At 33.1% G+C, this 24,006-nt stretch overlaps 1 protein-coding gene across 1 annotated transcript in view; it reads right to left on the reverse strand.

Moving 5' to 3' along the window:
* The window catches only part of LOC119837216, a 178,957-nt gene that overhangs the window by 64,071 nt on the left and 90,880 nt on the right, over positions 1-24,006 (reverse strand). The window contains exons 3-4 of the mRNA XM_038362743.1: positions 15,782-15,845; positions 14,107-14,240 (exon numbers count right to left, since the gene is read on the reverse strand). Of these exons, the coding sequence (XP_038218671.1) occupies positions 14,107-14,229 (123 nt within the window). The 5' untranslated portion in view covers positions 14,230-14,240; positions 15,782-15,845. The remainder of the gene's footprint in view (positions 1-14,106; positions 14,241-15,781; positions 15,846-24,006) is intronic.

Below are 24,006 nucleotides of genomic sequence, written 5' to 3' on the forward strand. Positions count from 1 at the left end.
ATAATAGCTCTTATATTTATTAAGTTACTTACTTTACAAAATCAACGACGTCCCTGGAGAGAGTATCACTCCGGATTCTATCATGGGACCACATGACAACAATTTCCTTACAAACACAAAAACAATCACGCCAATCAAGTTGAACTGAGAACCTCTTTCGTTTTAGAAATGTCGGTTAAAAACCCACCATAATAATGTAGTTATTTAAAATAGAACATTTCTAAAGAACCAGGGTTTGAGTAGACATTATTTCATATTATCATTGTTATATTAACATGTAGTAATAATAATTTTGGTAACGAAAAGAAAAATATTGATCACCTAAACCGCACGGATCCGTAGAAACGATTCAGCAAAAAGACGCGGATTCGAATCCCGCCTCGTGATCTATTATTTTCTATTCTTTAAAAGTTCTCATTTATTAAGCATTAGAATGCTATAAAACTAATAAATTACATATATAAATAGGATTACAGTATACGACCTTTTATCGCGGTGAAACAAAGCATCTAGTAACGTATAGCATAACGTTATCTGTGGATTAACCAAAAATATATATTCATCCAAATCTAATCATATAACACAGCCGCCCAAGACTCTGGTGTTTCAATGCTAAAATTTAATTAATGGAAATAAAACCACTCGGAATTATCGCGATGACAATTAAAGTCATCTCAAAGATTTATATCTCGTGTCATAGCCGCGTAAATTAAGAATTATTGTTGACGTCCCTTTTTCCATTACCTTATTAAATTACGAACTTTTCTCTTGGAGTCAGACTTTGAAATAGCACTCCAGGACTGCTAAATTTGCGGAATATTTACTCAGATTGGTTAACCTAGAATAATGTATTTAATATTTAACGTTATATTTCGCAACAGGGCCGCCTTAAGATTGTCTAAGCAAGTTTTTAGTTGCATATCGCATTTATTGGATTGGAATTTCAATAAAAATCAAGAGTCCATATTCAAAACTATATTGCAGAGAATATTTTATACAGTCATATGAGTCACCGTCGTTATCCTGTTTAATTAAATAGTTAATTTTCGAAAGCCCCCCTACAAACAAATTGTTTGCTATTGTGTTTCGTACGTTGAGTGGGAGAGCCGGAGGCTTATTTCATTCCCCTCGCCCTTCGCAGTTCATTCCTTATTTCCAATTATCAATCCTTTCCTTATCCCTTATCCCTTTAAAGCGGGCAGCGCATTCTCAGAGGTCTGAGCCTCTGCGAATGTTCATGGGCGGTGGTGATCGTTTACCATCAGGCGAACCACCCGCTCAGTTGCCCGCTATGACATAAAAAAAATTGTTTTCACCACTCTATGTAATTACAAATACTGAGTTTATGAACAGGATTACCGATAACGAAATGTTGAAATTACATCTCATATAATAAATGAAAAACGATAAAACAAATGAGTCTAAAAACTATTAATCTTCATAGTACTTATCTACTTACATTTTTTTTTATTGTAAATGTTAAGTTATCTATATAGCTGTTATATTTTAAGTACCTAATGTTCCATCGATAAAGTATTAATACATTGTGACTATTGAAATCAATATTTTATACTACTTTTTTGTCACTAGAGTTATTTTAGAATCTCTATAGAATCGTCATTGTACATATAAATTAGTAAATGCTTCTAAAAGCAGCATTTATTTTAAAACCTTGCAGCGTGTGCGTACTATAAATATTTTTACTATGCGATTCTACTAAGAAAAAAAAGTTACAGGTGTCAAATACTGTCAAGATATGTATACAAAAAGGGTTTAATGAATTCAAAAGGCATTTGACACGAAATTTACACATAAAGCATCGACTTTACTATTCTTATTTGAATCGCACAGTATTGATTCTTCATCGATCATTGACCCATACTCTGAACATTGCATTCCAACTAATCTCCTCGCAAATCCCGCGCTTTAAGAGTTCAAAGTCCAAACTTTGATGGTTGTCGGCGACAGATTACATAGATATTGGTTCCAATTAACTGTTTTCTCAAACTCAAATAAGCATTATTAATCTACTTTCTGAGGATTAAACGAGGAATACGCTCTTATATACTGTGCTATTTATTATGTAAATAGATATCTCGTATGTACAAAATATATATTTATGGAGTATGTAGTATTAATATTAAAAATGGTAGCAGGATTTTAGGTGTGTTCATAGTCTGGGGAACTGGTGATTTACGGTTTTTTTTACAGGTATATGCTTAACATAATTAATATTATGAAAAATAGGAACAAGGAATTGAATGAAAATAAGAATTGCACAAATTTTAACTATAGAAAATATATTTTGTTTACTAAAAAGACAGAGACAGAGACACAAGCACGTGCCGATTCAATGCGCCTATTTCTCTAGCGCTGCGCGCGCGGCGAACCGATCATAGTTCGGTGACTCATCGTAAAGTTACCGGGCGTTACATTTTTTCATGAGTGACTCCGAGCCGCAACCTAATTTAAGACGTTGTCACGTCAAAAATTAAAAAAACTATAGAAGTTTATCTTAGTCTAGTTAAACAGAGAAGTTGAAAACCAGCACTAGGCGGTTATATCACGTCTACCGCAAACTATTAGATCCTTTTTGGCGGTGCTATGGAATCAACAACACTATGTCCTACACACTGTTATTAGATACATATATTGATTTTTCTGTTTTTGCTTTTATTGTGTTATTTTGTATCACAAATTCTCGTCAAATAAATATTTCTTTCGTTCTTTCTCTCATAACTTCATCAACTCTCAGTACAGTGGCACTACTTAAATATCCGCGCACCTCTCCAATTTGCCCCCTTTGATCCGATACAGCGATACGGCATGGACCCAATTCGCATTTTATTATTCCAACAAACCCTCAATATCCAATACGGAATTATTATTATTCGGAGGGTTGTCTGCCCGTGCCTTTTTCCATTTTGTGACATCGAATTATTCTTTATAAGAGTTAAAAGTTAAATTTGGGATACAGATACATCAAACCGTATATTTGCGTTCTTAATTTTTTAGAGATGTGCCTTAAAAGAGTTTGTAATAAACTCGATGTATTCGAAAAATGAATGTAAAGTATACGTATAAGGTCTAGGTGTTTGTTGTTTAAATACAAATTAAAAAATACATTTATGTAACATAATTTGCAATACTTTATTTTTAATTATTCTTTATCATTGATTCTAATATCTACTCTTATTCAGCCTTAACTTTAATCACTACGAGAAGTCGTAGCGATAACCTACTCTTGCTACGACTTTCGACCGACTCAAACAGTTATGGGTTGGCCCGTAGTTACTCAGAAAGACGCTGTTTTCGAAGAAATTGCATACTTAATTAAGAAGTTTGTCCATCGCAAACAATAAAATCTCTCTTTATACCATAAACAAACATATTCTGCTTATGTGATTATCAAGCTCGCAAACACACACGATATATTTATTATAGAGCATTGATCCAGTTAGGTTTCTCCAGCTCTCGACAGTCGACCGAGGGTCCCCTGAGCGCTTGAGTCTTGACCATTCCGTCAGTGGAATCGCGATAAGAAATATTTCCACAAAAACAGGCTAAAAGCTCTCACGAGTAGACATGTAATGCCGCGTTTTATCTGCGTTCTTCATATTAAAATCTTTACGAAAATAATAAAGGATTTTTTAAATCCACAATGTATTGTTTTAGAAAATTCTAGCAAATATAAGACTTTCGATTGAGGAGAACGTGATCAAATTTGTTACATACAGAATCAATTATTAAATAGATACAGATCACTGCATAGTTACTACGACGCGCAGTTTTGCTTAACAGTCCCACATCCTACTAATATTATTAATGCGAAAGTTTGTAAGGTTGTGTGGTGCGTTTGTTGCTCTTTCACGCACCGAACGAACCGATTGCAATGAAATAACAACGTAGACAGCTGGACAACTGAAATAACATATAGACAACTTTTTATCCCGATATCCCTAAGGGCGTATCCCTTACTGCAGGTGAAACCGCGGGGCGCAGCTAGTTAATAATATTAGGCGATTAATACATACATAAAACTGGCACTATGTCTATTAATAGTTGTATGATAGTTACTTTCAAGAAATAAAATAGAAATGGTTCAATTTAAAATGAACATGATACAAAATAATTATAATATGGTAATGTTTATCCTACTGAAGCAGTCAAGCCCATACACAATAGTGAGTCTATCCGTAAATGTTCGGAATCGCAAACTTTGCAATGACCTTAAGTACTAATTGGCTTCCAACCCGGACTCCAATCCGTGATTAAGAACCTACGCATCGCCCTTGAATCAGATTCTACTAAAATCTATGTCAATAAACATTTATTTATTTGGAATACCCGATGGTCAATATTTAACCTTCATCCTCTAAAACTGTGTTCCACTTCACAAATAATGCATTTTAAACACATTTTTCAAATAAGCATTGAACAACAATATAATATTATGTATTATTAAGTTACATGGCGAATCAATTTCATTTTATAATAGAAATTATATTTACAGGAATCGTCATGAAATGCTTTATACTATATACAACATGTAATATAATTTATTATTAAAAATAACCTATAATAGTAACGTACAATATATCTATCTTACAAGCAAAAAATCCCAAGTCGCGGACAAACAACCAACAAAAAATCCCAAGTCGCGGACAAACAACCAACAAAAAATCCCAAGTCGCGGACAAACAACCAACAAAAAATCCCATGTCGCGGACAAACAACCAACAAAAAATCCCATGTCGCGGACAAACAACCAACAAAAAATCAACTAATAAGTATTTCATAAGAATTAATTTGGAATGAAAGCAGCTGTGACAATGATATATTCATTAATTAATATATTTACATTTCCTACTTAAAAATCTATGCTAGGATGTTTAAGGTTCATACGCATAAATTTATTATCAAAAGGTATACGTAGCCTATAATTTAATTTTGTAGGCTTTATACACGTTATTTATCATTCCATCTAGGTAAAATAACTAAAGCGCTAGAGTGTTATTTCTAAAATAAACAGCAAAGAAATCCAACGCGATCCTTTTCTTCTTACGTCGGCTAATCGCCGGTTCCCGGGCGCGGGCTTCCGACGGATATGACGTCAGCTAATGAGTGACGTCATCCAATTTGACAGCCACTCACATCCGGAACTACTTCCACCGTCTAATGATGGATTGTTCTGCTACGAATTATTGTAATGGAAAGCTATTTGTATATGTAGGTATTTATGTTATAAATATAGTTATTCTGAAAAAGTTAAGTAGATATTGTTGCTTACTGAGGAAATTATGGGTCAGATGTTTATTTTATATGTAGCTACTTTTTTATGTCATAGAGGATAACTGAACTGGTGGTTCGCTGATGGTAAACGATCACCACCACCATGAACATTCGCAGATACCTCTGAGAATGCACTGCCCGATTTTAAGGGATAAGGAAAGGATTAATGAATGGAAAGAAGGAATGGACTGGGAAGGGCTAGGAGAAGGAAATAGACCTTCGGTACTGTAGCACTAGCAATGAAAATTAGAACATTCAAACAAACAAACTATTTAGCTTTACATTATTAATATAATATATAGTAACTGAATACTTTTGTTCCCATACAATAGCATTGTAACAACATGATTATACTTCGATTGTGATAATCCACAGACTGGTGTGTTCACTGAACTGCTACCCAGCGCGTCCGTCAGACCTCCACTGTCTGCTTATCAATCTATAAATATTATATATTACAGCTATTTACCCTTTTACATATCTAATAAATACCATAATACACAACAATATCGTTATATTACATACAGAATAGAATAATATTTATGTATTATATTAACCTTAGCATGTGATTAATGTTTGTCATAGGCGTCAATCAAAATTGAGTTAAAAAACTGATATTTCGTATTTGTCTTAAATTTCGCTTATATTGGTGTTTGCTTTATTCTATTGTCTTGATCAATTGCACACAGTTATTTAATTTATTGTAATTGAAAATATAATTTTTTGCAATGACTTTATTTGTAATTTATTTGATGTCAGTGAATAATAACTATATAATTGTAACTATATAATAAAATTGAGTACAGTTATCGATAATGTTCATAATTCCTTAATAAACCACTTACTTAAAAATAATGCTTTTTAGAACCCTTGTTTTTCTAGTGCAGAAAACATACATTCGTTTACTTGTAACTATTTCCAAGTCTGTGAAAAATAATATAATCACTTAATATCCAATCGAATAACGGAAATAAATTAAGGTCAGAGAAGCGGGGAATCTGGGATAATCGACGATAGATGCAATGCCTCTAATTACCATCGCGTTCAGCGTAGTTAGGGTCGTATTTTAGCCGTTTATATCGACTAAACCTTAAATAATAGGAACATTGTGTTTTTTTATGAAAGTATTTCCGTAACCTCATATCAAAAAGTGACAAGATTAATTGACTCATAATGATCATTTATTTTTTTCATGTTTTTTTATGTCTATGACATAAAAAGACATGAAAAAAACAACTGAGATGGTATTTCGCATAATGGTAAACGATCACTACCACTCATAAATATTTGCGTCCTATTCCTACTAATATTTTAAATGCGAAAGTTTGTAAGGATGTGTGTGTGTGTCTGTTGCTCTTTCACGCAAAAACTACTGAACCGATTGTAATGAAATTTGGTACGTAGATAGATGGACAATTGGAATAAAATATAGGCAACTTTTTACCTTGAAATTCCTACGGGATACGGAATTACACGGGTGAAACCACGGGGCCCAGCTGGTATATAATATAGGTTGCAATTGTGTTACCACATACGAGGAAGAGGATAAAGAAAACTTAGTACCTTCCCCTCTACGATTTAATAATGCTACAGCGTGCTCGACTTAGAAATTAATTTGTTTAGAAATCCAATGAATTAACTATTGATTTAAAACGAGAATTACTCCTTGTTTAATTAAGTTTTCCCTCAGTAGATTTTTTTTATTGAAGCTGTCTACTGAAACTGTCGTGATAGAATCATTTTAATACCTCATTTATATAAAATACAAAGGTGACTGATATAGTGGTCTATACGTAGATAAGCTGCGGGCAACAGCTAGTCCTACTAATATTATAAACGGGAAATTATGATAGAATGGATGTATGTATGTATGTATGTATGTATGTATGTATGGATGTTTGCTACTCTTTCATGCAAAAACTACTGAACCGATTGCAATGAAATTTGGTACGTAGAGAACTGAAAAACCTTTTATACCGATATTCCTACCGATACAGACGCGGGTAAAACCGCCGGGGCGCAGCTAGTAAAACAAAAAATTCATACACACTCCGCAAATCGCATTTTGCGGTAGTTAACAACCATCTTAGTTCCACTAGACTCAGTCTTTAAAGTCTCCGTCAAGCGAATTCAAGATGTGCTAAAGCTTATTAGGAAAACACTAAGCACGATCAAAGTGCGAAGTAAGGCAAATAAACCACACACATTACGAGGGAGTGAGTAGGCTTTGATATAACTCACGGCGTTAATATTGCCGCCTGCTTACCGTCATTTATGCGAAGACATTATCTCAGTATGAACCCAGCTGATATTATGTATTTATACGCACACCTTAGATATAAATGAATATATAAATACAAAACATTTTGCCAATATATTATATCAAGTTTGTATTTGCTGTATAATGTAAGACATAATCTAAGAGTTAACTTTAAAGAGAGACAGCGCCGCCATTAACCAATTATGTTCCGCTTAAATTTTAATTATTATGTCTACATTTAGGAAGAAAGCATATATTCCTTCTGAATCGACTGAATGTATTTGTATCAAGATGACGTGTTAAATTTTAAATTATATAAGATATTTAATAATAGTTAACTATGCAGTAGAATAATTGCATAGTTTACTATTTTCCTAGAATGATTATAGTTTACTAGAATGATATCGCATAAGGCCCACCTGTCATAATGGCAATAAATCATTAATAATATTATAAATGTGAAAGTGTGTTTGTTTCTTTGTTTGTTTGTCTCTTTTTCACGTCGCAGCAGAGTGATTTTAGTATACACATGTATTTCAACTGTCAATTTTCGTTAACCACGCTAGCGAAGACACGAACAATAGCTCGTATCGTCATCATCAGCCTATATATGTTCCCACTGCTCGGATATGAGGGTTCAGGTCATAGTCCACCACGCTGGCGAAGTGCGGGTTGGCAGATGTCACATGTCATCGAACTTTTGATTCTTGGACATTCCGGTTTCCTCACGATGTTTTCCTTCACCGTTTTAAGCAGTGGTGATGTTATCCACATGTGCAGATAAATAGAAAAATCAATTTATTTCCTGCACGCTCGCCCGCTTTGGAACCCCGACTTATCGATTTTGAAGACCGAGGTTCTCACCACTGAGCCATCACTGCTATCATATATATGCTATCATAGCTCGTATTGCTATTGATATTTTATATCAAAATAAACACGATAATTTCTTACTTTCCCGTGTCTGTTTATGACGAGTATACACAGTGAAAATAATACCAATAATGTGTTGGTTTCAGTTCTTATTTCAATAAAATCGTATTGATCCAAAGTAATCTAAATCTATTAAGACGGAAGTACTTAACAGTCTTCGAATCAAATATATAGAATATCAAAATCTTCAACACTCTTTCTTTCTTCTTTCTTCTTCTTTAAAATTAATAATGACTAACTCTCATCTTGAATTACGTTACAATCAGATTACAGAGGTCCTTTACTATGTGTAAATTGTAAAAAGAATCTTCTATTCTATTCTATTTTATACGATTTAAGTGTTAACTACACAATAGCTTTTAAGGATTGTTTTACCAAGAGATAGCTAAATCTTCACAGGGTAATAAAACCTATGTTTACATCGGGTCAGTCCAAGCTTGGGTACAGAGTTAGTCTGCTTTTTTATCAAAGAAAATATTTTCACCAAGGCGACATCATCAGCATTCTAAATTTATTGTGAACTAGCTGTCCGCCCCGGCTTCGCCCGTGGTACATATCCCTTCAGCTTTATAGGTATACTGGTTTGGATGTTTCAATAAAGATATGTTACGGAACCCTTTTTTCCAAAATAAAATATATTACTCGTGGATAATGTAGATTTCGAATGGTGCAAGAATTTTTAAAATCGGTCCAGTAGTTTTTGAGCCTATTCATTACAACCAAACAAACAAAGTTTTCCTCTTTATAATATTAGTGTAGATGACACAACACTATTTAACCACCAATAGGGTGATTCAAAAACGACCTTCACCGCAAATGCGATGTTGGGAATGTCTTCAATCATTTAAATTAGAAGTTAAATAACAATACTATAGCTGTGCAGATGAATTGAGAATCCGTTTCAAACTTTCCAGCCAAAAATAACTTTTTGCAATTTGATATTCAAAAACTTTGCTCTCGGAAGATTTTTTTTCTCCCTGTTTTTAACGTAAACAAATACTAATTAGCCTTAGGAAATGCGTATCTTTTATAATGTGGACAACTTGCATATATACCCACGGCCCCAGGGGAAGGAGCAAGCAAGGAGAAGGTGTATTGTCGGATTCCTACCCAGTAAGTCCCCACTGAGTTCCGTGCAGCCGCATTCATAAAAGGGCCACGTGTGCTTATTGGAATACATACCTACCGTTGCCTATCCTATATTTAATAATTATTTAATTCTATCGCACTGCACACAGTCGACATTACACGCCGACACTTATAATACGACTGAACACCCCCAAAAGGACCTTGGGATAATGGACCTAGATATAGTGTCGCTTTATTCCTCTGATATCTCCGCTCGATTGCTTATTATAGAAATGGACTGATCTGTGGCTGAATACAAATAATATTGTTCAGTGGGCTGGAGTGTATTCGGGTGAGAAAATCGACCAATCAGCTGTGTTCTTTTATTTATTGACGCGAGAGATAATCTCGCGTATGGTTCACAGATATAGGTTTTATGTGAACACGAAATAGTTTTGAATAATGCAGCAGGTGACGCCTGTAATCCATTCTGGGGATACATTTTAAGATTCTCTAAGTATTTTTGTACAACAAAAATAGTCAAATTAATGCTCAGAAATATTAACTATTTTGTTTAGATCATATAGAGAACTATTTATTTTCCATTTAGATTCCTCAATGATTTTCCATGTAAGGGACATAGAACGCTTACGGGGTATTCAGTCATTCATATCACGCCATATTTACTAACTTTTTGATGTTACGATATAATGGTTTCATTACGTTGTCTTCCTTCATCGATTGACTTGCAATAATGTAACTGCATTGTATTTATTGTGATAAATGCTCGACATTTCATTGAAGATCCGAGCCACTTCTGATATATGTAACATGTCTTAACTTTAAATCTCTATCTATCCTCATTTTTCCATTGCTATTTAACTGCATTTAAAGTATCTTGCTATCCACGTATCATCACAAACACTGCCTCTCAAGAAATTTAATTAAAAACAGTATTGAGTTCATCAAAATAAACTTTCGAATAAAAGCAATTATATAATACTCAGAATCCGTAATTACATGTAAAGTTTTGTTTGGAACTGGCTGAAGCTATAATGGGCCCCATTTTGAACATTCCGTTAAGTGAATTGAATGATAGACTTACAAGATTACAGCTGTGTTTAATGTACTTTACAAAACACCTTTTCAGCCATTGAAGTTATAGCGATTGCCTGGAACAGATCGCTTTTAATGACAAGATCGTCTTCTATGTTGGTTAAAAATTTTTACAAGAAAAATCGTATATATATGACTATATTTCTATAAGCTTGTATATAACGTGTTACCAGTAAGGTGGCGTCCGTAAATTACGTGAGGTGTTTAAGGGAGGGAGGTGGTCAAGTAAAATCTTTCCAAATCTTACTTGGGGGAGAGAGGGGGTTTTAAAAATATCACGTATTTTTTTAACAGAAAACCGTGAAAATAAAGATTAGTTAAAGTAAAAAAAAAATTCTAGAAAAATTTACATACGACATATGTATAAACTTGATGTATTAGTATTCGTTATTTATCCTTTTAAATCCCGCGGACGGATGATTTTTTCTTTTCCTTTCTTAAATCCAATGGGTTCATAGTCAAAATATATTTCAAAAAATCTCACGTGAGATTTGGGGAGGGAGGGAGAGAGTTAAGGAAAATCTCACGAAATCTCACCAAGGAGGGCGGGGGGTCAAAAAATCCTGAAAAATGTCTCACGTAATTTATGGACGCTCCCTAATGTGTTTTTTATTGAATGTTGAAAATTTTCTTATACAAGATGATGTTATATAATTTGTGTAAGAAATGGCGAATAGCACTGAATATAATGTAAATAACCTTAAAGCCTTATAAAATTACATATTTTTTTAATGTATTCAGTATCATTGTAAATTGGTGTCGTACATTGACAGCAATTATGCTCGAAATATAAGTTCTCATTAAAATAATATAATGAAGATGACATTACAACACTTTTGCATTATTCAGATCATTATTTTTACCCTTTTGTTTATTATAATTGCGACTTCTATCAATGTGACGTTATAGACAACTTGTACTCGTATCACGTAACAAACGATATTCCTTCAATGTTTAATATATTATGCTTATTTCGCTTTAAGTTTTTGACAAACAAATTTTAAAATTTGTTTGTACCCATTGAAATCATAGTAATTTTAATCGGAATACAACCAATAAAAAGAATAAATACGCAACAGGCGGCGTTATGACATTACATTGAAATATGGAGTTTTATCAAAAAATATTAAGTAGTTTCTGGTTGCGACACACTCTAACAAACACCAGACTGCTGATGCTGCTGATGCTGCTGAGCTGATGATGCTAAAACAATAGAATTGGAAGTTCTGATGAGGCCTTTATAAGATAATTGGAAATAATTGTCAATAATTAAAAATTTAATAGGTGTGCTTCGCGATTCCCCGAGCAGAAACATTCATTCGCTATTTCAACCCCTCGGTGACTGATTTTCGAAATAAAAGCAATCTCTGCTATCTGTCTTCAATTATTTTTATTTATTGTTACTTATGGGTAACAGACAAACAGAGTTTCGTGTTGAAGCTTTATAATAACCTAACCTATTATACTATAAAAGTAAGTTTGTGAAAATTGATGGATGCTTGTCACTCTTATATGCTAAAGCAGCTATTCGGAGATGTATTAAATTTGGTACAGAGATATATTACATATCATAGTCTTGATTAGAACATGGTCATTACCTATATAACGCAAAATAACCACAGCATTAAACTACATAGTATATATTATAACATTAGTATTTGTAAGTCTCATTGTTTATACACAACACTGTACATTTCTCAATATATCCTTTCATACAAAAGCCAAACATTACCGCACGAACACATTATCCTCAGAAAGTATATGAATTATTTCAAGTACGTATAAATAGGGTCACACGTCCAGTGGCTCGAGGGTCGAACGGTCGAGTGGCTGGATTACCCCAACGTTCTAGGGTTGCTACGTTGCATGGCGTGGTATTGCCGCGTATTGTGCGATATGCTAACCATAACTCTATCCTACTTCCTACTAATATTATAAATGCGAAAGTTTGTAAGGATGTGTGTGTGCTTGTTGCTCTTTCACGCAAAAATTACAGAACCGATTGCAATGAAATTTGGTACGTAGATAGCTGGATAACTGGAATAACATAGAGGCTAGTTTTATCCCGATATTCTTACTGGATACGGACTTACGCAGGTGAAACCGCAGGGCGCAGCTAGTACCTTATAAAATTCTATGTACGTCGTGTTTTTTTAAATATACAGGAGTTATTCTGTATTTTGGTGATAGATATGATTTTATAGAACTGTTATAATCGAACAAACATAAATAAAAAAAAACTAATAAATCAAATATATAAAACAAATCTTCATATGGACTTCGGGATATGAAGCAGAGCATTAGCTTATTATGAAGTTATATACATTTCCATAAGATAGATGTATTACAAAATAGCACTCACGCGTGATTATTTAAACACCCAATAAGCCTTATTGGGCGGATATTAAATGACTCTTCGACCATGGACACGGTAAGTTTATTATTTTTCAGCGAAAAAGGGTTGGACTGAATTGAACCACGGTTAAATTTAAGGAATGATTGGCCGAATTTCAAATTAAAAGTATTTTACGACGAGACGAGAAGCGTAGCGAATGCGTCACTTGACAGTTCTCATAACAAATCTCTGCAAAGGTTTTCAACTTAATAAACTCACAAACATAAGTACATACAGTTCCTTCTAGATACTTCTCCTTGAAGTCCTACATTCTTTTGTTTCTTTATTTCGTCATAAGTAATTACACTAATATTATAAATGTGAAAATTGTTCGTTTGGATGTTTGTCCGTAAATCTCGCTGAATCTACAGAACGGAATTTGATGAAATTTGGATGTAGACAGGGTATGAGCTGAGCCGACTTTGGTGATAAGATACTTTTTATCCCGAATAATGGTCCCTAAGTATACAACAGGAATCTTGATATCCGGGCGGAGCCGGAACGAGGTTCTAGTTTTTACATTTAAATACAACATACAATTATACGTATCCATGATAATATTTTATAAAATGATAAGTCAAATATAAGTGTCTTAATTTCCTGTCGCGCTCATAATAAATGCGTTCGTTTATTTATTAATCCTTCGAGCCGGATCTACATTCTGTCAAATAACATCCACTGAAAATCAGTGACAGAGCCGGCACTATGTAATGTGAGAATAAATTATTAGTATAATACGTAGAACTGCTATAATATAATATTATTTATATGTTCTTTTTCATATATATATTTGATAATACATATAACGGCGCGTGGATTACTTTAAGATTAAATAATGTTATTTGATTGAAGTAATGAGTCGTAATTATTTAATGTAATTTAACAGCTTTATTGCAAATTGTTTCGAGTATTGTTGATGTTAATTTTCATTATATAAAAATAATTAGTTCGATATCGAAATCGTATCTTATCGTAATTGTATTGACATAATTTATGTTTTCTCCTTCTTCATCTTTGCATTGTTCCTATTAATCTATTGTACCTTAGGTGTGGTGGAATGGTGCCTCGCCGCTGCAGAATGCGCCCGCCTGGTGGCGCGATAGTGCAGCCGCCGTAGGGCGCCGCCCAACCGCTCCGGGGACTCCTCGCCGCGGGCGACCGTCATACTTCCGTCACCTGATATATAGATGTTATTAATATATCTGCAATTTATATTTATATCCAACTAGCTGCGCCCCGCAGTTTCACCCGCGTAAGTCCGTATCCCGTAGGAATATCGGGATAAAATGTTGCTTATATGTTATTCCAGTTGTCCTGCTATTTACGTACCAAATTTTATTGTAATCGGTTCAGTAGTTTTTGCGCGAAAGAGCAACAAACACATACACATTCTTACAAACTTTCGCATTTGTAATATTAGTAGGATGGCTGAGATTGACCTTAAATTTGATATTATTTTGACAATTGCATGTAAACGTCATCGGATGTAAAATTTTCTGTAATCCACGCTATATTTAACTCATCAAAAAAGACGATTATCTTTAACTATATCTGAAGTTTGGTTTCCACATCGTTTCGAATTAATTTTAATAATTAATGAAGCACTTCGTTTGACTACGCGCTTGGAACCTATCAAGTAATTGACGATACTTTTATGTATAGCAATATACTTACAGACTATATATTATGTTTCTTGCTACATCATTCATCAATTTTATTATATTAATTTGAACAACTATTTCTCAATTATCACTCAGTGCAGAAAACATCTAGACAGATTTCAGCTACAATGGATCCCTTTAAACATGGATGCATACTGTAGCATATACCTTCAGCTCACATTTTAATATTTGACATGTATTATCTGAAGCATTAGCCCGTGGTGTTAAAATATAGCCATGTTCCAGCGGAATATAATTTATCTGCTTTGGAATTATCAGTTAAAACTGTCCAGTGTCTAAAGAAAACAAGCAGCAATTATATTCTTAAAACAATGTATATACATAAAAGGTATATATTAGGATTAAAATAAAAGGAAAATAAACGTGTATACCAAAATCAAAAAATGTGGTTATATTATCTAAATTATCAATCATCTTATATTGTCAGCAATGATTTGTAAAATAATAAAATAAAGCATCCAAAATACCGCACATAATATTTCTATTATAGGTCATGTCGCAATCCAGTTTCATTTTGCATCCAGGAAAACATTGAAACGTTTTGATTTGTATTATAAATAATACAAATTATTCAATAAAATATTCGTCTACGATTCCCCATTTACATAACAAGCTGGTCGACTGGATAAATATTTGTGCACCAAATGGTAAAAGTGTTATAAAATTTTGAACAAGACATTATTTATTATATAAAAATAAGGTTAAGCTGTTTCTAAGGAGATTATTTACGGACACTGTGATTTCTATAATAATATAATATAATAATAAATTCTTTATTTCGGGGTAACAAGGACCCAATATCACATTTTATAATAATTTTACAAAAAGAAATTCACAAAAACCTAATTACAAAAGTTAAAATTCAAATAAAATAAAAAGTAATAATAATTTAAATAATACATGTCCATTCAAACCACAATATTTTAAAATTAAAATTAAGAGAAACACACAAGATATTTCAAACAGATTTTTTAACAGAAGATTTCTATTATAAATAAATTTACTGTATTTTAATTTTATTTGTTGTAAACATACCTGCGGCAAGTTCAGGGGAGGGCCGAGACGCTTGGATCTTGGGAGATTGGGTGCGCCCATCCGCCTACAAAGAAGAAACAAATATGTTAAGAAATAGAAAGAAAACTTTACTTTTATATGGGGGGGTCGAGCATACTTCTGGACGAATTGGGCCAGCTCGCACCGGAGAAGTATCACCCGCGCGGAAAACCGGCGTGAAATAGTAGTATACTAATGTGTTTCATACGGTGAATGAGGGAGCCGGCGGCCCGTTTCCTTTCCTCACCCTTCCCAGTTCATTCCGTTCCAGATGACAATCGTTTCCTTATTCCTTTCCTCTTAAAAGAGTCCAGCGCCTACGCAAAGGCACTACCTCTGCGAATTTTCATAGGCAGTGGTAATCGCTTACCATCAGGCGAATCACCAGCTAAGATGCCCGTTTATGGCCAATAAAAAATTATCTTCTACCTACGATATAATAGGGTTTGGTTTGAACGTGAGTAGAAATTCCTAAATGATCGATATATCAATTTAAATCGATTCTATCAAGGTCCGTAATGTATTTAGTAATAGCTAAATGTGGTCACAAACTCAATTACCGCGATCCTTTGAGCTCAATCTGAATTAATACGATGTACATATTGCTCTTAATGAAGCAGTTTTTATTAACAGCTGATTATGTTGTCTATTTTTTAAATAATTCTATGTATAATGAAACTAAAACATCTTTAAGCTTTTTTATAACTATCTTCATAAAAATTCTTATTCAAGATATATATATAATTGTTAATTAAAAAATATGTAAATGTCAGCTAGTTATAGCTCCATAACAGAATAATTGATTTCGTTATTTTATTTTAAAATCTATCTTATCCGTCTTGTTAATACGTAGTAAAGATATACTAAGAAAAGAGGAAAACATCTCGAAAACGTTTTTGGCTCATTTGTTTTGTTTCGTTACAAGCGTTTAATCCACGTAAACAGCATTTCAGATCCTTTACTAAGGCCTTCATCATATAATCCCCTTAAAAATATCTTACAATGATATGAACATTATTACTAAAATTAAAATAAGGTAAAATTTGTGCATTTGTGAGTTTGTAATGTTATAAGGTATAATACATCGATTGACTTGAATTAAAAAACGAACAGAAATGCTCGACGTTATCTGTGAATGTTGTATTATATTATACTAGCTGCACCCGGCAAACGCTGTTCTGCCTTACTCTTATCATTTAGGGGTGTGAAAAATAGATGTTAGCCGATTCTCAGACCTACCCAATATGCTTACCAAATTTCAGAGGAATCGGTCAAGCCGTTTCGGAGGAGTATAGAGACTAACATTGTGACACGAGAATTTTATATATAAGATATAAATAAAGACGTAATGGAAGTCATATTTAGCGATATATCCCGACTCGTTGTACTGACGCTGTTGCGACATTGGTTCGTAAATATTTTTTGATTAAACAAAAACTACACACAAAGATAAAAATTTTGCAATAAAAGAAAAAAATGTCTATATTATTCGAAATTTAAAACTCGCAATCGAGCATTATTCACAGACGTATCGATATTCATTATATTTGTATATTAAAAAAATTGTAATAACATTATCATAATTAAATATGAAAGACTCTAATACATCATGTGCACATAAACAAATAAATGTCAATGTCATGTCATCTTTCCTTATACCAGTTTGACATTCAATTGTGTACGAAGAATAAATTACTTTATAGGAAATCATTTTTTAAATCTACGAAAGATAATATGAATACTGATTGAGTTTGTATCTTTCTTCGCCACACACCTGTCAAACTTTGACGATTACATATCAAAAAGTAGAAAAATAGTGACTCAATTTTAATTTATACTTAGTACATAATGTTTGTTTTAATGCTATTCGATGGAGGTGATTAAAACGATTTTTACTCGATATTAAAACCTTGGAAGTTTCCAAGGTACTTATTACACGTAGCAACTATTAAATTATCGGTGGACCTCAGTCTACTCGTATTAACGACAAACAGCATCTTAACAACATCTATCGAGTTTCTAGTCAATTCTACTACAAAAAGGCGATCGATTTTAAAAGTAACTATTCATACATTCTTGTTAAAGTTTACATAAAATAAGTTTTGAGTTTGAAGATGAGCGTATCCCGGATTACTATCGTCAAATAAAACGGTTTACCCCAGACGGCTAGGCGAGCAAAGGCTTACCCCGGGCCCTGTGGGTTGTCTGCTACTATCAACTTTAAGATCACTTAAATCCAAAACACTCATCATGAGTCTGTATAAACGATTTCTTGTTTATGGCTTTTAAGAAGTGATTTGTGCTTTTATATTTTGTTTAATAGTTCATTCATTAGTGTTTACGGATATATACTTGCTTATTATTACAAAATAACGACGGACGGAGACGGAAAACAATATTCACTAAATAGTTATTCACTTAATAGTTTAAATTAAGGAATTACACAACAGCACCGTCCTTTCAAGATCATCATACAATTAACCCTATTAGCTTTACAATTAACACAATTAAAAAAACGATTAATTAATATACCAATTTAATTAAAATACAGAGTCACACATCATACACATCTAGATTGTTTATTATCACATCAATATATTTTGTAAATAACTAACAGCTTATATTTGGAGTCTTTAAATACATACGAGTATGATTGATGTAATCAAACAAAGTTTTATTTTAACTCTCTACAGACAGTATTTACCTGCTTGTGTCTTATTTCAGTATTTTAAACATAAATGCGAATCCTTCCGTTTCTTTGTTATTCTCTCACGTAGCATAAAAACGATATTTTGTATGTTTCTTATATCTAGAATGAGTGGGCTATAAAGTGACATAGTTACCACATATTTGAATTACGAGGTATAGAGAGTATCATTGCGATACGATTTTTATGTCATAGCTGGCAACTGAGTTGTTCGCCTGATGGTACGCAGTCGCCACCGCCCAAGAACATTCGCAGAGGTGGTGTCTCTGCGAATGCGGTGCCTGCCTTCAAGGAGCTAGGGGTAAAGAAAGGATCGATGACTGTGTAATGGGCTATTACATGTCGGTCTACTGTGGGAGCGGCTGCGAGCTGGCCCAATTCGTGCCGAAACGTACTTGACTCCCACATTCCACGTGGAAGGAACACTGAATTACCTACGAGAAGACGACCCGCTGTGTATTTCTGTGATTGACATAATTTCTATGAGACATTCGCTTTGCGTCTGCGGATTCGCTGGCATGAATCAAGATACGAGTATGTATCATCAAGAAGTCAGTAGAATTTAATGTAGCTACATTAGAGTGATTGAATTCTGTCTAAGCGATTCTGCTAATAAATAATTTAATTTCTTAAAAGTAACAATAATACACAACCAATTTTGTAATTGCCAAGCTACTCAATGGCAGACCTTCCGTCGATTTACGTTTGCGAGAAACCTGAATCAAGCCAGCCCAGACTAAGTTTAGCGATTAACCTGTGTTATTGTAGCGTAGCCTACATATAGGTCAACATCGATCCAATAAATGCCTTGTAAGCGAACCATTAGCTGAAGATAAAAGGGCTGGTCCATTCGCCGTAACTGCTGACGTCATCAGCGTGACGTCATCGCGCTTTATCCGAGACTTTTTTCAACGGAACTTTTCTATAATGTATCGATGATTTATTAAGAAGCCTGGAGACTTCACCATCTGCATTGGTTCAATTATGATACATTACAAAATCGCTTTTACTCGTAGTGCGACTAAGAAAATAAAACGTTTACTCACATCTAAACGAATTAACCGATAAATATTTAAGTATTTGAATTTATTAATAATAATGTTGTCATACGCATTTTCACATGTATATTTTTCCATTCAGTACTAGATGTGCTATACAGCGTGTTAAGATTGTGCAATTAAGATCACATTATAAAATGAACATTTCCACAAATGACAGCAATATAAATGTGTCACATAAGTTATACTCGAAATAACACTGAACCTCGTATTAAGGAACACTTTTCCATTATTCCCCGTCAATCCTTTCTTCATCCCTTTCCATTTAAATTCAGCAATCCATTTTTAAACGACCTTACGCCTCTACAAATGTTCATGGGCGGTGGTAGCGCTTACTATCAGACGACCCACCAGCTCCTTTGCTGAGTATGACTGATGGTGAATTTGAATAAAACTAATCATTATTCTATACCATCATTTATGAATGCATATAATTTAAATAACTGCCATTCAGTATTTCCAAAAAGATTTAAATCTTCTTAAAATTCGAAACCACTCAAACAGTTTCATGCGTTTTGATTGATTGACATCAAACCCTTAACTTCAACCATTAACCGAAACATTAACATTGACCAAAATACTAAGCGAAAAGGGTAGCAAATTGCTATCATCATACCGTTATAATAATATGTCATTACATATAACAATGGGCGTACCCTTTAAACGAATGTCAGGTATCAGACGAGGGCCTACCCTTATCAGCTTCTCTCCTGCAACTGATTCGCGTAAATCTCATTCTGTTATCACATACTGCGACCATTTCAGATTACAATGATTTAAATATTTTTGTGACTTTTTTGATTTTAAATCATTTATTTATTGTGTTAACTTGGTCTGGTAAGTAAGGGTGTTTGTTTCAACAGGACTGACATTAACAAATTTAAAAGCCCGGTAAATAAATGATTAAAAAAACTGGGTATCAACGAAATTTATACAACATAATGTAACAGGTGAAGTAAAGCACTGGTTCCTCAACTAAGCAAATAAATAACTGTAACATGTATACATTATGACTTTATTTTTAGAAACACTTTAGCTTCGTCATACTACGTCTTAGTACTTCAATTAGGTCACCGGACCTTCCTCAACCAACTTTACTTGGTACTTTACTAATTATTTGATCTTCGATTACTTGATTGTATGAAACAAGTGTCCAAACCAAGTAAACTGGGCTTTATCGAATACTTAAAAATCGTCATATTGAGTTAAAATCGCAGTTTAATGCATTTTTTAGTAAGCTTCAAGCCGCGGTTTATTCGCGTAGTGCCAAATAAAAAGAAGCCAACTTACACACAAACTAAATAAATAATCATTATAGAAAAACAGCTTAAATTATAGAATCAACAAAATTTACAAAATTGTCTCACGATCAACAATCCTTGTTTTGTGAACAAAGTTTAAAATAAATCTGTCCGGTTAAAGAAAGTCAAAATTAGTTGCTTACATAACACGTACAGAAACACACAGGCGAAGCCAAAAAGCGTGTTAAAATATAAATGATATGCCGCCTCTGAACCCAATTTTCATTCTTAAGCAATAAGGCGTTTTTACGTGAGAACTTACAAATTTCTATATCTATTACAATATAAGGAGCAGATCTCTGTTTTCTATATTCCAAATTAAAACAGTTGAACACTTCAAATAGAAATACGAATAAATTTTGTTAAAAATAATCAAGAAAAATCTGCTGGAGTCCGATTCTAAGATCTTTCTAACGAAAGAACAATGAAACCTTTTTAATTATTGTGCACTTAAAACTTTAATAACAGTTTAAGAATATCAAGGTACAGATCTGCTTTTACAGCATTCATAAATTATTAACTCAAAAGCACTCGAAGTGAATAATTTAATTATTTCATCAACCCACTGGCATTTTCTTTTGCACCGCGCCTGATAGCCATGAAAGCAAAGCTTTTAGCTAGATAAATTGCTATTAAAATTTTCAAAGGTGCACTATTTTTCACCTTTTACCATTTCAGTTTTTGATGTCTTTAAACTCAACTGCATGTTTCATTGAGTGTAAACTTGTACTTACAAAACGATACAAAATGTTATTAAAGTTGTTTGTATTTTTCAGTACTTCAGTACTTCAGTACTTCAATATTTCAAATTATCGCCATAATGAATGGAATGAATGTTGACATTATTTTGTGTAATATAACTTTTACGTTTACTACTAATTCTGCTGATAGTTTTATATATTATTATAGGCTAATATGGTCAACGTGACTACAATTTTTGCATATTTACTCATTCACCTAAAATTATCAATGTGATTCGGAACCTTATTTAGTTAAATTTCTACAACGGAGGCGTATCAAAAGAGACTGATAAAATTGCAAGCTATAAACAATTATTTCACAAAGGAAGGGTTTATTGTATTTTTGATATTTCAGAAACTATTAAAAATATTTGTAAGCTCTTTTTATTTACAATTGAAAAACATTATTCAACATTACCATGTAGGTAATGTTTGTTATATTAGCCAGTAGTTTGAAACGTTAGAACGAATAGCTATTTCCTAATGCGTACTTATTACCAGCAAACTGGGAAAAAAATTGCGTCTAAACTTTCAGTCAGTATACGATTCTTCTGGAAAATGTGTGTTGTCTGTTGGTTGTCATGTTCAGTTAATTTATTGGTAATGTTCGCGATTCATTTAGCTATCATACAATTAAGAATTTAATTTAAATTCGTATAAACGAACGTGGCGTGTTTCAAATGTAATTATTAAAAATATTGTATACTAGTTTTCCACCCGCCTTTTCGCCGGTGCATTGAAAGGATATGTCCATGGAAATGATATGTATTGCTGCGGTAAAAAGTAACCTATGACACTTGCTAGCCTTCTTTCTATAGCCGGACAAATAAAACATATCATAACAAATAAAAATATAAACACAATCAAACAAAAACAGCGTCGGCTTTCTAATAGATAGTATGAGAAAGAATTAGGACTTTCAACTCTGGCAATGACAGGATTTAAGTTATAGCATATGTGATATTTCTATTAAGCAAAAAGCTAAACACAGCATACTTGTGTACAACTATTTAAAGAAAAAACAAAAATCCAAACATGTAATATATCAGATAAATCTATTCGTGAACGTCGAAGGTTCAAAGCGAGATAATTGATTTTCATATTTCATGTATATTTCAGAGCTCTAAAATGTTTTATTAAATTCATAGAAAAGCATATGTATTTGAATTGAAACTCAAACATTCCTTCAAGCTTCTTTCACGGTGCTTTAGTTACTTTGCAGATTGAATTTCCACATAAATACTTAGATACTTCTAATATTAAATATAAATTTTCCCGCTTTTCTCCACAATAAATACTTAAACGTGTATAGGAACTTATTTAAAACGATTTAATTTATCTTATTATATTATGAATAGCATAAATTATTCATTGCGTTTGGGTTATTTTTCTTAAATACTAATAATATTAAAAATTACATTTCTTGCGAGATAAATTTAAAAAGTGGTATTGTTAAACACGGCTTTTTTGTCTGTATGACATTTTCGTCTACTTTTAGAAACCACTGCACAAATTTTCAAAAAAATCAATTCTGTATCATTATCATCAGCCCATATACGTTCCCACTGCTGGGACACAGGCCTCCTATGAGGGTTCAGGCCATAATCCACCACGCTGGCCAAGTGTGGGTTGGCAGATTTCACATGTCGTCAATCTTTTAGTTCTTGGACATGCCGATTTCCTCACGATGTTTTTCTTACAATTCTATATATAGCGGATGTTATATAGAATCAATTTTTAGCATAAACAGAATTGATTTATAAGCATTTCTATATTATTTAACACGTTTTATTTTGTTTATATTGTAAAACTGTTTATTATACCCTGCAAAATATATTTATGTTCAGAAAAGAATAAGAATTCCTGCCTACCGATATGCGTCTTCATCATCATCATCAGCCCATATATGTTCCCACAGCTGGGACACAGACCTCTTACGAGGCTTCATGAATCTTAGCTAAACATAATTCCATTATAATAAAATCGTAAAGTACCCTTAAAACTTTAGTACGTAACATAGAAGGTTTAAATGAAATCTGACAATACCTAATTGGGAGCGGTTGGGCACAATTTACATAAAGGTCATCAAGTACTAGCCTATGTGATAATTTTCGTACGTGGGCCAAATTTTACACTCACTAATAAAGCTATGAAATATTTATGTCATCCCGAATTATTTCTAAGCTGAGCAAATGTGTCTAGACCGAGTTCTAGAATTTTCTAATAATACGGGCAGCTTATGATGTTTAATTCCCTTGTAAGATAATACGGACTATTTTCAGTTTAAATAAAATAACAAACAATTTTAGTTGTGAAATGTGAACATTATTAAATTTTCTACATTTTCCGTGAATACATTTTGGCTATTATTTAGGCATTTTGAAACACGCGATTTCAATTT

The sequence above is a fragment of the Zerene cesonia genome, chromosome 26, assembly GCF_012273895.1.
Source record: "Zerene cesonia ecotype Mississippi chromosome 26, Zerene_cesonia_1.1, whole genome shotgun sequence".
In the NCBI taxonomy this organism is placed as follows: domain Eukaryota; kingdom Metazoa; phylum Arthropoda; class Insecta; order Lepidoptera; family Pieridae; genus Zerene; species Zerene cesonia.